The following is a 16,035-nucleotide window of genomic DNA, read 5'->3' on the forward strand; positions in this document are numbered from 1 at the left end:
AGTAGAATTATGAGAGCATACGTATAGCAAGGTCAAAACGACATGAAGCACGTACGCAATTGCGTACTCGGCTTCTCTCGAGACGCTTCGGTGGAGCGTGGCGGCTAGGAGCGTGGTGAACCCTTGCTGGCACAACGCAACGCTGCAGTTTGCGATGGTCCCAACTCGGTTCCAACTGCTGTTTTCAGGCGTTTCGAGAGATACGCACTCGTGATTCATGTCGTTTTGATCCGACCATGGTAAATTCTTTCTCTTGCTCACACATTTCAAATAAGAAGAAATTCTAGTGTTTTTACTTGAGTTCGTGGACGGCTCCATTTACAAAATTTGCAGACTTGTGATGGCTTTATTAGGTTGTGGTTTCCTATCTGATTTCACTAATACTACTAACAATTCTGTACAACCAGTTGGGTCAAAACGACCAGAGGTTCAACGCAGTTGCGTAGTCGGGTGCTCTGGAAGCGCCACGGTTCCAATCGAGGTTGGACCTCTGCTAACTCCACTCGGACTGCAGACCTAACGATGGTCTCACCGCGATCGGAGCCGCGAGCCCAAACGCACCGCTTCGAGCGCAGCCGTTTACGCAACTGCGCTCTGCTTCAGGTCGTTCTGACTCGGCTATAGCGCTGGAACGATAAACACTAGAGAATCTAGGATGGATTTTTGTGTCGTTGGACAACTCATGCTACTCAAAGGTTACTACACAAACTGAGGTTAAGCCGAATTTGATGCGTGAATACCGTGTTAGTCGCCAATGTCTCTATAGTCGCTAATTTTCCGAACAAATTAAAATCTAAAAGAAGCGACCTTTCGTGCTCTCATTATTGATTTCGGCGAATTGAAATTTGTCCATCAGTAAATGTCAACAGGTCACCGTCGTCTCGTCCTTGAACGTTAAGTGTATGGGAGTGCGCGCAAATGTAAACTGTCCATTTCCAATGATACTTTGGATAGGTTCGTTCCTCGTTGCTTTTTCATTGAGTATCTACGGGAAGTCGATATTTATACTGATTATCCGTTGTTTCTTTTAAGTATGTGCATCATTTTGATTTTATTGATGAAGAGTAAATCGAAATGAATTCAAATGCACAGCGGTGGTCTCAAACTTTGTATAAGGGCAACACCCTGTTGCACGTTTGTGGGTACTTTCACGACAGCAATATTGTTTCAAGCAAAACATCACAATTTTGACGTTCCTATTGTTGAATGTTTGGTCAGGCTGTCGATTACTGCACTTCCAGCTCTTTTATCCACTGATCGATAGCCATGTTCTTCATGAATTTGTAGTTCCCGGTAGTTGAGTTAACTGATGTAACAGTGACATGTCCGCTTCACATGCTTCTCAGACCTAGTGAAATCATCGACCTTGTAACGGTCGACATCGTTGCTCGCGACAATGGAGGAGAGAACCTTTTTTTCGCAGTGTAAAATGGCGTCAAAACGACATGAAGCACGTACGCAATTGCGTACGCTGCTTCTCTCGAAGCGCTTTGGAGGAGCGTAGCGGCTAGGAGCGTGGTGAGACCCTCACAGGCGCCATACATCGCCGCAGTTTGCGAGGGTCCCATCTCGAGTCCAACTGCTGCCTCCAACGCGCTGTTTCGAGCGCGTACGCACATGCACCGCAACTACACTCGCGATTCATCTATAGTTGGGTCACAACGACATGAGGCACGTACGCAATTGCGTACGGTGCTTCTCTCGAGGCGCTTCTGTAGAGCGTAGCGGATAGGAGCGTGGTGAAACCTTTGTAGGAACCACCCATCGCTGCAGTTTGCGACGGTCCCGACTCGGTTCCAGCTGCTGCCTCCATCGAGCCGTTTCAAGCGTGCACGCAAATGCACCGCAACTACACTCGTGATTCATGTCGTTTTGACCCGACTATAGTTTTGGCCCGACTAAAACTTTTGTATGCTATAGACGACATGAAGCTGGGTGCAGTTGCGTAAGCGGCTGCTCTCGAAGTGGTGCGGTGTAACTAGCGGTTAGGATCGAGGTGGTACCGTCGCGCGGCGCAGCAGTGAACGGGGAGAGAAGGGCTCTTACCTCGATTCCGAACGCTACTCTCCACCGCACCGCTTTGAGCGCAACCGCTTACGCAACTGCACCATGCGTCATGTCGTTTTCATCCGAGTGTATAGTCGGGTCAATACGATATGAAACACGAGTGTAGTTGATGTGCATTTGCGTACGCGCTCGAAACGGCGCTGTGGAGGCAGCAGTTGGAACCGAGGTGGGCCCGTCGCCAACTGCAGCGATGGGTTTTGCCAGCAAGGATTTCACCACGCTCCTAGCCACTACGTCCCACCGAAGCGCCTCGAAAGAAGCCGCGTACGCAATTGCGTACGTGTTTCATGTCGTTTTGACCCCACTATACACGCATTTGTAATTGAGGAGAATTTTCTAGAAACGCTGCCTTTAAGCAAATCACCAACAAGTGAGGAGAATTTATAACACTGGCACGATACCTGCATTTGTCGAACGTATTCTCGCGGATGTTGTGCGGACTCATGGCTAAGCGTGTTCTTGTTTCCTCAAATTGCTGGATACAAGAAGGGAAAGGAGTTTTTAAAGCTCCTTTCCTTTGAATCTCCTCAGGTATTGTAAGGTTCCGAACGTAGAATGAAGATAACAGATGAGGGTATCTCCAAAGTTGTTCGGAACCAACCATTTGTTTCTCGACACCAAGTTGTGGTTGGCGACAACTAAAACTGTGAGTTAGGCCTAAAAAGCAAGGTACAATCAATGTTTCGCTTTTGGATTCGCCCGTACGCCTGCACACCCACATGTATGTGCGGACTTGAGCTAAATTCCGACGAATGTTTTTTGATTGATTGCAGCTAGCTCATTCTAAATTGTTCTTATGATCGTTTCCACACTATTGTCATTCTTAATTTTGATACTTTGTGAGCACTTACTCCGAATCTTCATCGAATGTGTCGTGTCCTACCTCCGCTATTCTCCTCTCAACGCTGCCACTCTTGGAACGCCGTTTATTTCACTCACATAACATATTTTGACCGTAAATTCTAACAATTAGAATTTACGGTCAAAATATTGTAGAAATGTAGATGTTTGTGCTTGTTGCAGGCTTAATAGATGCTCTTCAATGTGTGTTCCCCTTTGGAAGTATGTGTGTACATCTCGATCAAATACTGTATGGTAGGCCTTTCCTAAACACATCATAGCAGACATGCGGTAGTATACATTTATAATACTGCCCACAAAATTTCCGTGGTGATGAGATTTTTTCTTTTGAGCAAACATCAAAGTACCGCTACATGGACAAATACATACACACTATGCCGGTCATCGTGTTCGATTGATTGTGGTCGGAAAATTCGGCCATTTATTTCAACGTGTACTAGTTCCAATATCCTTGAAGAATCTGACGTGGTGAGGGAATCAGTGTGAAAAGCAAGAGATGGGGTTGTAGATGGCAGCAGAATCCGGGATGGTTCTGCTCACGTCTTCCTAGTCGTCGTAAAAGACGGTCTAAAAGGCGAAATCAGTTGCAACGCGCTGCATTTTGCATGTGCGAGTGGTCGGGAATAATGAGGTCTCTTCACCAGCGTATTCAGGTAAAACCAATGAATAGACTGCTGAAGGGACCGGAACATATGCGTAGAGGTGCGTTCTAACGTATCTCGTAGGAACTAAAGCGGTTCCCACACCATTTTTTGCGACGATTTTTGAGAGATGAACGCAACCACTCCGAATCTACAACTCCTTCTCTAGCCTGTCCAGCGGATTCTCACACCACGTCAGATTCGCGGTATGCTGCCTTTAACATAATCGTTGGCTAAGAAAACCTTTCATTTGTTCATTCTTCATTTCCATTTCATTATTTCTTCACAACTTGAATCTACACAGCAATTCAAAATGTTTACTTCTACTTCAAAACTGCTCGTTCCATTGAAAAGAACAATGTGACCTAATTGAATCAGGCTTTTTCCTTGATCTCTCGGTAGCACTCGGAAAAAATCGAAAAAAAAAAGACTTGTCGAGAGTTATTCCGACCCATTGGAGACGGCATGGCGAGAATTTATCAATTCGCCCTCTTAAAGTGAAGAGTCGATGAATGAGTTTGATGGGAGTGGTTCAGAGGAAAGAGGAGGTGTATCTCACGTAGAGAAAAAGTGTACGTTGTGTCAGATGCGTCGCGGTCATTCGGATGAAAACAATCGGCACTGACTATAGCAGTTGAGGCGAGATCAAATTCGCTTTTGTACCCACATTTGTGCCACTTTCATTTGGAACTTCCTACAAATTCGTCTTTGCTGTAAAGATAATGCTAGCCTTGTTTTAGAATTAAATTCAAGTTTTTAGCTTCATGAGAACCAGAACCTGTTAAAAATTTTAGCCCTTTATTGATAAATAATTAATACTAACTAATTATTAATAAAATACAACGAGACGCACGGAAGAGATGACCTCATCTTTTTACTAGCGAAATATAGTCCAGAACTTCTTCGTATACAAGAGAAATCGCTCCAAATACCACTGCATATCTCTGTTCAATGTAATATATCACGAACGGTCACGTACCATGGTTTCTATGAGTGTTCTTCTGTTATTTGGTGATTGCCACTAATTATCCATGAATTCGAGGGATTGAACACGGTTTCTAAAATTCCATTATGGCGGAGACAAAGGAGGAACGTGAAGAAGTTTACCGAGACGTGCGCGGTAGATCCGCCGGTAACGAAGGCACTCGACAACAAAAACACAAGATAACCTCGCGAACTCTTCACTTGACTGTACTCTTCTTTACTTTGTAAAATTTGCTGTAAGAATTTTCTCAGAGATAGGTGAGGATTGCCTTTGCACTTCATTCTTCTACTGACCTGATACCGTGTGTTTCTTTTTCATCATTGCATTTGTTAGAAAACGTGCGATTTCTGTCGCTGAATAGTTTAATTCCCTTCGTTCCTTCTTATCTTGTGTTTTATTCCTCAATTTTATACCCGAACGTGCGCAGGGATAAGAAACGTAGGGAAGTTCTGTTTTATAATCGTAGCACCATCCCCATCATCAATACATCACTTCTCATCAGCAAGGAAGGCCGAAGTCATTTATGTTCCTGACTTAGTTCGCATTTGTTTCTTCGATATTCGTCAAATAACAACCTGTTGCATTGTTGCACAGTATGACATTGTTTAGTTCTTTGTAGGGTCTTCAGCCTTGTGAAGGACCTCGCTCCTCTAGACAAAGTTTAATCGCTTCTGTCGCGCCGTTGGTGTTGGCGAGAAGCAATCGCTCGTGTTTCCGAAACGGAAAACGTGTGGACAAGTAGGCACTTAGGTCTTGAATATGTTGACACTACATACATATGTGTCTCATTTCAAAATTCTAAGGCTCACTTTATTTTATCGAAGCTTATGATTTTTTTTATTATTTTACTTTCCTTCGTATTTCTTTTTTCTTACCACGTGATACTGTTATTAGCATACGATGCAGAACAGAAACATTACTATGAGCAAGAACGCCATCATAAATGCTGCCAGACTGCTTCTTAGTGGACAGACTGTGAACTGAGGAGTCTACAAGAAGTCTATGAGAAGGGCTCGCTCGAGACTGTAATGGATCGTACAGTAGCTAGTAAAATCGGTTGTCGTTTGAAACTTTGCGTTTTCCAGCTACTTGACCGCATTTGGCTGTCATTCACGAGTTAGAGCTGAGCGACGAAATTCTAGCCACTTTTACGTCTCAGCAAGATTTTTGAACGAGACAGTAAGAAGTGCAAAATACCATACATTCTTTATGGTTCGTGCCATCGACTGGTTCCAGTCGTGCGATGTGAAGATTACTCGAATTATCGTCCAAATCGGGTATAGTTTCGGAACTGGCATTACCGTTCGTCCGCTTTGAACGCAAATTCTTGTGGAATATAAACTATAGTAATGGTGGTGACGTGCTGCTTCGAATTTCTATAACCACCGAGACAAATATGCGGCCCATGGGCGAGAATTTGTAGCCGCTTGCGGCTGTGTTCAACCTGGTTGGCGCTCCGTTGCCGTAACGCGACTCTTTCTCTCCATAATATGGCTTTGTTTTACTTTTTATGGTTTTTTTTTGGTTTTAATGGAGATAGATAAGGCAGCATAGAAATCTATGTCAATCCCATATCGTCCCATAAAACCACGCAAGGACTTGAACCCAGATTTTTTTTGCTTACGCTTCCCGAAAAAAAAAAAACTGGAGATCAATGGGCACCACACATTTTGAGGGTTGTCTTTTCGATTCTCGAGAGATCGCGCTGATTCGACGCTGTACCAACGATATTTTAGAAGTGGTGCATTATGAGGAGCATTTGAATAAATAAATAAATAAATTTCACGACTGCATTGCGAACCATCTCTTTTATGCGTAGGTGGGATTACTTGCGTTCGTCTGTGTAAATGCGAACCCCGTTTTTTAGGGGGACCTTCTCTGGTGGAAGGGGTGCAAAAAAAAAGGAACTAAACACACCATGGTCTCTGAGCATTGTGATCACTTCAAAAGCAGCCATTATCTATCGGAGATGACATAGCCGTGGAGATGATGTGCAGATTTCTGGATTTAGGTCAGATTTCTTGCTAGGGGCAACAAATCGGTGAAAACATTGGTGGATAGAGGTGTCTGATGAGGAACTAGAGTTGATATAGATACAAAAAAGAACTAAGCAGAACATCCGGGAATGCGTGTTACTGTTTTTCACAGAAGAAAGACATCTTTCTTCTGATTTTTTTTTTTGCTTTAGATTTCCGGTTATGTCACAATTCTCAGTCTTGTGTTCACTCAAAAAAAAAGAACTTCCTCTCTGTTTTATTAGTTTAAGAAAACCAAGAGAAGACAAGCATAGCAGCTTCAAGACGACGTGTCCTCTGAAATCGCAATCTCAGTGAAACCCGTTTTGCCGACGGCGTAGCACAGCCGCTGCGTCACACTTTCGTAAGGATTTCATCAGCTGATTTCATTACGTTTTCGTTATTGATTAGTTGGTTCTTGTTGAACTTAATGTATGTGCGTTCAATGGTTTTACTTGTCCGGTGTTGCAATTTATTGATGTGGCGAACTATATCTTTTATTTGTGTCGAAATATGTCGTACTCGCTCTCCCCTAATTGTTCTTGGTTCCGTTGTCATTTTGCACGATTTCTTGGCGGTATTAGTTGCATCTTTCTCATTTTTCAGTGTAGATGCGGTTCCTTATGGTTAATTCAGTGAACAAATTCTTTCACATTCGATTGATTACACTCACTGTTGCAAATATTTGAGGTCTACTACGTGACCGGTATTTGTGTTAACATGCATGCGTACCGTTTCTCCGCGTTTTTTCTTAGACAGCGGTTCCTGTTCTGAAAAAAGTAAATATTTTGATTTTTAGGTCGTAAAACCATATGGATTCTCATTCTCGATGAATTATTTATTACTGCTATGGTTCCTATTGTCGATCTGTGCTGCTGATGATCTCATTAATCCACAAAAGTGTTGGTTCCGATGTACAGCTTCTTGCCTAAATGAACATAAGGTATTTTTTATTATTTATTATTGTTGTTATTTTGAAAGTGTTCAACGGGATGAACGCGACGCATCCGCCGCAACACACACCCCTCCTTAGCTTGCCATAGATTTTCACTTCTGCTCTAATCGAAATCGCATCACGTTCAGCCGGTTTAACACATTTGGTGTCGACTCTATGTATTCTCTATGTGTACTGTATGTAGAAGCAGTGCTCCTTAGATTATATGATAGAATTTCCGGGACAGTCTTTCTACCGGTGAAATATCAGTTTCATATTGTTCTCTTATGGAAATCGCAGTAGCCTCCTGGAAACGAAAATATTCTTTTACGCAATTTCTGGACCTGGTGGATCGTCTCCCCATGTTCACATTGGCCACGGTCAATCGTGACTGGATCGTGTTGATTTCGGCGGCTGCGCCGTGGCCAACTGTATTAATAATTGCTATGGTGCCCCAGAAGGTTCCATCGCAAACATAGGCACTCGTTTTTTTTTCAAACTCCCTCTACATGTAACTTTATTCGTATTCCGATTCGTAACCGATTCCTAGATTTGCATAGGATATTTGACCATTTGTTCTATGTGAGACGCTAAAGGTTCCCGTTCTCCGCTGCCGTCAGCGCGATGACGGGCAACATTCCTGGTGGGGATTTCATTTTAGATAGGTACTGATTGTTGATGATTTGGACAATCGAAGACGATGACGATTATCTTCATTCCATTGCGTGCCTGCCAAACGTGTAGCTGCCATCGCCAGTGCGATTCATTATTAGGCGACGGGAAAGTAGAGCGAAAGTCTAAGGATCTGTTAGTGTTTGCGCACCAAATTTTGCACGTTAAGTAAACAGAAGATCGGTACTACAGTTCAGGTCGGGAATTTTTCGCATATGAGGTTCGAAAGACTGTTCTGAAATCCTGTGTACATAGGTGGCACACCTACGCGCACATTATTTCCCAAGTCGATTTTTATTCAGTATAGATGTCTAGCAGTTATAATGGATGCACCGGCGGTGAAGTGATGCAGATGTTTGGTGTTAGCATTTGATGTTTAAACTCGGGACTTTTAGACAGCTACAGCAAATAATTGTAAGGGAGTTCGTGTATAGACATCGAAAATAGAAAAGTAATCTATCATTGTATGTATTGTTAGAAGAGACATGATATGGTGATATGGTAGGAGTGAAGAGGTGCCAGCTTAAGCTGACAAGAAATCAAAAGTGGAAACCAGTTTCATTTTTCCTCCTGTGAATAACCTGCGCAAGCAGAAACAATCATCACTATGATCATTGAAAAGATTGTCTGAAGGATTTGTGAGGAATATGTATAGTTGGATCAGAACGGCATGAAGCACGGTGTAGTTGCGTAAGTGGCTGCGCCGGAAGCGATGTGATGGAGACATCGGGTGGGATCGAGGTGGGACCATGGCAAACTGCAGAGATTGTTAGCGATAGCGAGGGTCCTTACAGGATCCCGACCGCGCTGCTTCGAACGCAGCCGCTTACGCAGCTGTCCATGCTTCATGTCGTTTTTACCCGACTAGGTGTGTTGTAATGAGAAAACAGGACTATACCTCAGTTAATTTCAAAATTTCGTTAATTTGCTACTGGTTGATGTTCTTGCAAGAACAAAACGTTGGTATCAAACTCTAATGAAACTCTGGATACTATAATTAGTTTTCTTCCGTTAACCACTTAGTGTAAGTTATAGTCCGAAAATGGCAAGTTTCAAATACGGAGTTGACGGAATATTATAAATCGTTCGACTCTAGATTATTTGCCTAAGGTCCCTTCTCGATCCTAACCGTTACTTTCCACCGCAGCGCTTTGAGCGCAGCCGCTTACGCAACTGCACCGAGTTTCACTTCGTTTTTGACACTACTATAGCATTAGTCTAGCTCCTTTTTTTTTTCGGCGATCACTATTGGTGCCGGTTTCTCAGTGATAATATTCGTTGAATGGATTATTCATGGTCTTTTAGCATTCGTTCAGCTTCTTTTTTTCTTAAGTTTTTTTTTGTTTCAAGTTTATTGTTTCTGTTTAGGGTGGAAATGTACAACATTGCCTAGCTACTTGCAAGCCATATGACGATCCACAGCTTTGCGTGAGTCTTCAATTCCTTGAAAAGGAATCATTATCAACTTTTGCTGGTAGTGAATTATACGAGCAGCTTCTTTACTGCTTCGCTGATTCCAGGCACCGGACGACCTGAAATGTTGGGAAAAGTGCAAGGATCAGAAACCGGCACAGCCTATTGGTGTCACTGATGGGTTCCACATGGAGCAGAACAATCTAACAAGTGTCGTCGTCTTCAACCCGGTCAAAGGAGCAACGTTTTATGTTGTGCAGTACAAGGGTTCGAATGAGGAGCATTTTGCACCAGATCATTTTGAGGTTTGATAAAATTGTATCAGTTCTCTAACTAACATGAGGAGAAAAGAATACGACTACCGTTCACGTTCCAGATCTCCTCACAACCTGTCATGTCAAACTCACAGAAACCAGATCCGATCTTCTGCGATCCTATTGAGATCAGGTGAGCGGTTTCATGTTTTGCATGAGTCCGTATTTTTAAGTATTAAACCAGCTAAACGTTAAAAATACAAATAACATTAGAAATACAAGGAAACTGGTAGAACTGAAAAAGTGACTGCACTGGAAGAAGTGAATCTTGTATATTGTAGTTATCTATAGATCAGAGGACGTTTGACACTTTGCTACTATGTTTTTTTTTTGCTTTGGAGGAGGTGCTCATTGTATTTCTTTCATTCTTATAAGTTCTTCATTTTAAGAGTAGCGGCTGTTTCGTCCAGTGGAGCCGGACCGTTTTCTGAACCTTATTCAATGGCTGCTCCTCGCCCACTTGTCAATCCGAAACTGCATTTGTCACGGATGGTTTACTTGGTGAGATGCTCATTCAGAATAAATTTTTCAACTACTTACTAAGTAGTTTTTGGGAGGATTGAATAATTCAATTTCAAGGACATTCCTCTAAGAAGTGACTTCTACTCAGCGAATGGTACTGTCGAGATCACTTTTCAGTTCGAGGCTGGAGGTATGATTTCGAGTCCTTTATGTTGAAATAAAAAAAAATCTTCCCTAGGTACTTCTCTAATTTTCGAGGATGAGAGTTAAAAATGTCGTGGATTCAATTAAAACGGTAAAAGAAAATGTTTGCTGGACCTTATCTTTTCCCTTGTTGGAGACGGGAAGACTAGGCATGTGTAGCGCACTCGGTAAAAGGTTCCGCTGTCACCACGATTGATCGAAGGTTTGAATCCTTCCTGGTGTTCACCAAACCCTTCATCCCTCCAGGGTCGATAAATTGGTGCCAGACTTGTATGGGAGGATATAGTAGGGTCAAAACGACATGAAGCACGTAAGTAATTGCGTACGCGGCTTCTCTCGAGGCGCTTCGGTGAAGCGTAGCGGCTGGCATCACCCTGCAGCTTGCGACGGTCCCGACTCGGTGTCAACTGTTGCCTTCACCCAACAGTTTCGAGCGCGTACGCAAATGCACCGCAACTACACTCGCGATTCATGTCGTTTTGATCCGACTGTAAAAACACCGTCTTGGGTGCGTCATACGCGAGTTATACATGCGTAAACTTCGAACGATTTTGGATTGAAGTGGACGTGGTGGCGCATCCCCAGCAGATTGATTAACGCAGTACACTTCATCCTTTATCATTTATCTGTCACGATGTAGGATTTCTTTTTAAATAGTTCAGAAATTGGATCCTTTAGAGCGCGCTTAAATTTGCGATGGTTTACGCTTTTCGTATGGATATTTCCTCCTATAACAAGCGACCACAATAAGCATTGGATTGATATCTGTCTTCAGCTCACAGTTTTGATTCCTCCTTTGCTGTTGTTCATTATGATACTAGCTAGCTAGAATTCTGCCTTGATATGCTCCTTTTCAAATTCGTTCCTACACTTGGTCCTTATTCTCTCCTGGTGGTGGAAAGCCGTTCAAGGATAGCAAAGTTGGTGAGCCCTTGCGCTTGAGGTCCCCCCCACCCGTTCGCCCAGGGTCCCGTACGGACTCCTCCGTTCGAGGTTAAGTTGGTCACCCAAACCCTGGTATCCGTTTATCTACCGTAGCGTTCTGGGTTTGGGAAAAGGATCTCGCGTGAGGATTTCTCACCCTCTGTAGCAGGAGAATGACCTGCCAACCCACCACTCCTCATGCTTTAAAGGGCCAGCCTTGTTGTGTAAAATTCAAGCGAAATTCTAGTGAACTCTGTTCCATCTTATTCTTTTTTTTCTGTTTTATGGCACACCTGCAGGTGTTTGAATAAATAAATAAATAAATATTATAACAGTCACATCTTATCATCGCTTGTGACTAACTTTTGTTGAAGGATGAAATGGATGATGGATGCAGAAAGTTGCAGAAAATTAAATAACGCAGAATTTCCAGCTTCATACTTCTAAAACTCAGGGAAATTTTGGATGATTTGAGGAAAAATAGTTACCACGTTCTACTCGTAACTATTATTATCACGTACTTTACTATTTTCTCCTCCAGTATATGGGTGGCAATGATTTTATATTGCGTTGTTCCTTAGTTATTTGATACAATCATCTTTTTGGTTAAAAGTCCAGAAAAAAAAACTCCGAAAAAGTTGCGCCAACCAATAATCAACCCGATAGTATAGTTCGCCATTAAACTTCATAGAATCTAAAGGATTAGTAGATGCTTGTTGGACTGTTCGAAGAATTTATTCTTTTTTCATTATTTGAACATTATTATTGTTTTTATTTATTATTTTATTATTATATTATTATTTTTATCTATGTTGTTTCCGAAGCGACTGTGAAGTTTCGTCGAACTAACATTACGAAAACAGGTTTTTTCCTGCTTGCATTGCTAATAGATTTTGCTAATAATAATAAACAATTTAAATGAATATCGAAATGATTGAATTGTATACCAGTGCTTTGGATTAATATTGTAGAATTCTTTCGTATGCTGTTTGTGGTGTGTTAGAGACTCGTAAAGGCGACTGAAAGAAGCTACGAATAGACACGAAATATCCTTCTCACAGCAAATGCGCCTTGTCTGACATTGTGTTGCATGTTGTTGATGGACAAGAAGTAACAAATTATTCTTTTGACTTGAAATTTAAGCAAAAAACTATTAAAAATAGAAGTTTAAAGCAAAATTTCAGCTTGGCGTCCGGGAGCTCAAGATCTACATATAGAACCAATGTTCTATCTAATTACATGCGCAGAGCCGGATCTAAGCCAAGGAGTACCTACACCAGTTTTTGTTAGTTCCCTCAAAATTCGTCTCCTTCCTTGTCTAGGCGTTTGAATGAACGATATTTTTGTACAGACGAAAGGCTCGGAACCAAATACTCTAATAGGCCGAGTGGGATCTGATATGATGTATCGTAAATGTCGATTTGTGTACTACGCACAACGTGTATCCAGTCGGAGGTGCGCAACTCGTACGGAAATCCGCCAGCCACCACCCGGTGATCTACAGACAATGACTATCAGTACGTTTACTTCATGCCTCACTTCATACCTGTCTCAAAAATTATTTCTTTTGCAGGTTGTGACACAGTGGAACGCAATCCTTGTATAAAGGTGGACATGTTCCAGCCACCAATTTGTGGACAAATTAATGATATACACTATAAGGTAATTGAACGCCACTATACGAATTATCTGGAATGCGTCAATTATCGAATATATCAATTGAAAATTTCTAGGTTATCAAGAAGTACATGGATCCTGATGAGAAGGAGTACAATCTCTCTCTTAACATTACTTTTGATCCTATCGTGCGAGAAAATGAAGCACCAACCTTGTACTTCCAAGCCTTTTACGGTGATGCCCTACCGTATTCGAGAAAAGAAGAGGTACTTTGATTGAAAGCATCACCCCACGAATCTGGGGTGGTACGGATTTCCGGTGGAGTATTCGTATACGGGATTGTAGATTATGGAGAAGGGGGTGATTCCGTCCATTTCTTCCTAACTGCCGTAGAAAACTGCCAGGAAAATACGGCTTCGAGCGTTCCGGTGCACTATGTTCCACAAGGAGTTCGATTGGAGCGCGCCAGTCTTGTCCACGCGCTCATCTTCCGGGCAATTTTTTTTACGGCAGTTAGGAAGAAATGGATGGAATCACACCTCTCTCCATAATCTACTATCCCGTGTACAAATACTCCACCTGAAATCCGCACCACCTCAGATTCGTGGTATGCTGCCTTTAAGTTCAACTGCATTGGGTTGTCGAAAAAGTCATGACGCAGCTGATGATGCTGGTATATTTTTCGAAGTGTTAGAGTCATTTCCATCTATGTTACTGCTATGTCAATTGATAGCTTACAGTTATAACTTCATTCCTTAAAAAATCGAATGATTTGGTTAATTCAGTGAAATGGTTCACCAAATTCTGTTTTTTTTTTCTCAACGTTAACGGCCCTCATCGGACAAGGTGGTCAACCGAAGCTGATGAAGAGAAAATAAAAGCATTGATCGATTCAAACCGTTAAATTAACAATGTTGGGGTCTCTGTGGACAAACATAGAGTTCGAAGTGTAGATTACGAGTATGAGCGTGGCTCTTCTCAATTTCTCTCGATCGTATTGAAAAACGCCATGTTCATGCGACGTGAGGCAAGTAAAAACACCCTTTTGCATTCGCAAGCACAACGAATCGGCCAAAAATCAGTGGGGTCTACTCAACAGACCTATTTGCGTAAAACCAACGAATAGACTGCTGGAGCGAACCGAAACGTGGGAGGTGGTAACCTTAAACGTAGGAACGTAAAACTTCTAACGCACCTCGTAGCAACAAACGTTTATCACGCCGCGTTTTTCAGGAAGGAGAATTGAGCGGAGACATGCCAATACTATACCTCGAATTTTGTTTGCTCACAGAGACTCCAACAACGTCAGTTCCGTGATATGCTGCCTTTAATTGTTATTCATGTTATGAGGTTAACCATCCGTCCATCTCTGGCCATACTTTCTCCAGAATTCCTCGACACTTTTTTCGGGAGCACGACATTTGGTTTGCTAGGCAGTAAGAATTGCTCAGTGACTTCATTGACTATGATTTTGAATATGGTTATGTTCAAATGTTATTTTCCGATCACTTCATGCTTTTGGAGCAGCATACGCTTGGCTGCAGATTCCAACGTTTTTTGGTCCCTTTGCCAGCAGAGTGTTACTACATCGCAGCTGCAATTAGAAAAAATTTGTCATGAATCATAGATTGCTTTATTTTTCCATTGATTTGTTAGTTCTGGATATTTTTAGGAGGCATTGGCCGGAGTGAATATGACGCATGTTCTCGGTAACACCACGAATTGTCTCGCATTCGATAGCAACGGCCTTTGTCTGGTAAGTTGAAAGGACTACAGCGCGTTTTTAATTTTTCCTCACGTATAGTTAAACTAATCAATTTTGTAATTTCTATGTAAATTTAGGCAGATACAGGCAACAGTGTTAACATTTCTGGTGTCCATTTTGACAATTTATACGGCATAACATTTTGTGCTGTGAAGGACCCACGAAACCTTACGATTCCTGATTTAACAGAGACAAACCGGGCGTTCAAGCCTAGAGCTAACAAAATATTTGTGGATTCCAAAGGTATCGATTTCTTGCGATTGTTTCCATTTTATTAAGTGCGTGGAACTGTATATTTTCGTTTAGAATATGCTTCTGCCAAAGTGGGCCTGATCGTCGGCATCGTGGTGGGAGCTGTGGCGCTGTTGGTGCTTGGTATTATTGGAGTATGCTGCTACATCAGTAGAAAGCATAGGCAAGAGAACAAATTATACCAGCTGAAATTGGCACAGTTAGAACGAGAAAAGGAGTGTCGCTACATCGACTTTCCTAAAAAGTATGTGAAAAATTTCAGTTAAAAGGATCATGTTACTCTGATCATTTGTCTAGGCACGATATATGGGAAATCGAGCGCCGTAACTTGATCATTTTCGATGAAGTGAAGCTTGGATCCGGAGCTTTTGGAGCTGTTTACTTAGGTGGGCAATTTTTCTCACGAAGCAAAATATCAGTAGCATACGTAGCGTAGCATACTATGTATTCCTGAGAGCATCATAGCATCATTCGCAACTTATGGTTGCCATGATGTGCAAAGAATTAGCTTTTACTTCGTAACGGGTCCAGGTTTTAAATTTATCATTTTATACCAAAAGGAAAGCTTATATCTGAACTTTAACTATTCATCAGCACCCAAATTTTCTATCGAAATCTTCAAATTTAAGGAAAACTTCTTGGAAAATCGTTGACGAATAAAGACGCAACTTCACCATTAGGTGTCAATCTAATGAGAGCAGAGAATTGCCAGGTCTGTTTCTTTTACCAACTTATTATCTTTAATTGTCAGCATGTGTGCAGTAGAGAAGTACAGTAAGGTCAAAACGACGTGAAGCTCGGGAAGCGGCATCGCTCGAAGCGGTAGAGCGTAGCAGTTAGGATCGAGGCGGGACCCTGCTACAACCACATCGCTGCAATTCGCGAAGGTTCCACTTCTATTCCAGCCGC

At 42.2% G+C, this 16,035-nt stretch overlaps 2 protein-coding genes across 4 annotated transcripts in view; one reads left to right on the forward strand and one right to left on the reverse strand.

Moving 5' to 3' along the window:
- Positions 1-493: 493 nt before the first annotated feature.
- On the reverse strand, positions 494-1,813 carry RB195_015484 (uncharacterized protein; the record flags this gene model as incomplete). Its single annotated transcript, XM_064206221.1, has 2 exons — positions 494-626; positions 1,680-1,813. The coding sequence occupies 2 exons, from the start codon at positions 1,811-1,813 to the stop codon at positions 494-496; spliced, it is 267 nt and encodes an 88-aa protein (XP_064062102.1).
- An 822-nt stretch (positions 1,814-2,635) lies between these two features.
- The window catches only part of RB195_015485 (uncharacterized protein), a gene marked incomplete at both ends in the record, with an annotated part of 50,228 nt that continues 36,828 nt past the window's right edge, over positions 2,636-16,035 (forward strand). Inside the window, 16 exons of one of the 3 annotated variants that reach the window (XM_064206222.1) lie at positions 2,636-2,713; positions 7,369-7,512; positions 9,544-9,603; positions 9,696-9,893; positions 9,965-10,035; positions 10,292-10,403; positions 10,482-10,554; positions 12,677-12,777; positions 12,844-13,009; positions 13,066-13,154; positions 13,226-13,375; positions 14,782-14,865; positions 14,952-15,117; positions 15,181-15,370; positions 15,424-15,512; positions 15,756-15,838. In XM_064206222.1, the coding sequence (XP_064062103.1) occupies positions 2,636-2,713; positions 7,369-7,512; positions 9,544-9,603; positions 9,696-9,893; positions 9,965-10,035; positions 10,292-10,403; positions 10,482-10,554; positions 12,677-12,777; positions 12,844-13,009; positions 13,066-13,154; positions 13,226-13,375; positions 14,782-14,865; positions 14,952-15,117; positions 15,181-15,370; positions 15,424-15,512; positions 15,756-15,838 (1,854 nt within the window). Of the gene's footprint in view, positions 2,714-5,173; positions 5,293-6,820; positions 6,888-7,368; positions 7,513-9,543; positions 9,604-9,695; positions 9,894-9,964; positions 10,036-10,291; positions 10,404-10,481; positions 10,555-12,676; positions 12,778-12,843; positions 13,010-13,065; positions 13,155-13,225; positions 13,376-14,781; positions 14,866-14,951; positions 15,118-15,180; positions 15,371-15,423; positions 15,513-15,755; positions 15,839-16,035 lie in introns of those variants that run through there. The other 2 variants (XM_064206226.1, XM_064206225.1) reach the window with 2 other exon arrangements.

This window comes from Necator americanus, chromosome V (genome assembly GCF_031761385.1).
Source record: "Necator americanus strain Aroian chromosome V, whole genome shotgun sequence".
In the NCBI taxonomy this organism is placed as follows: Eukaryota; Metazoa; Nematoda; class Chromadorea; order Rhabditida; family Ancylostomatidae; genus Necator; species Necator americanus.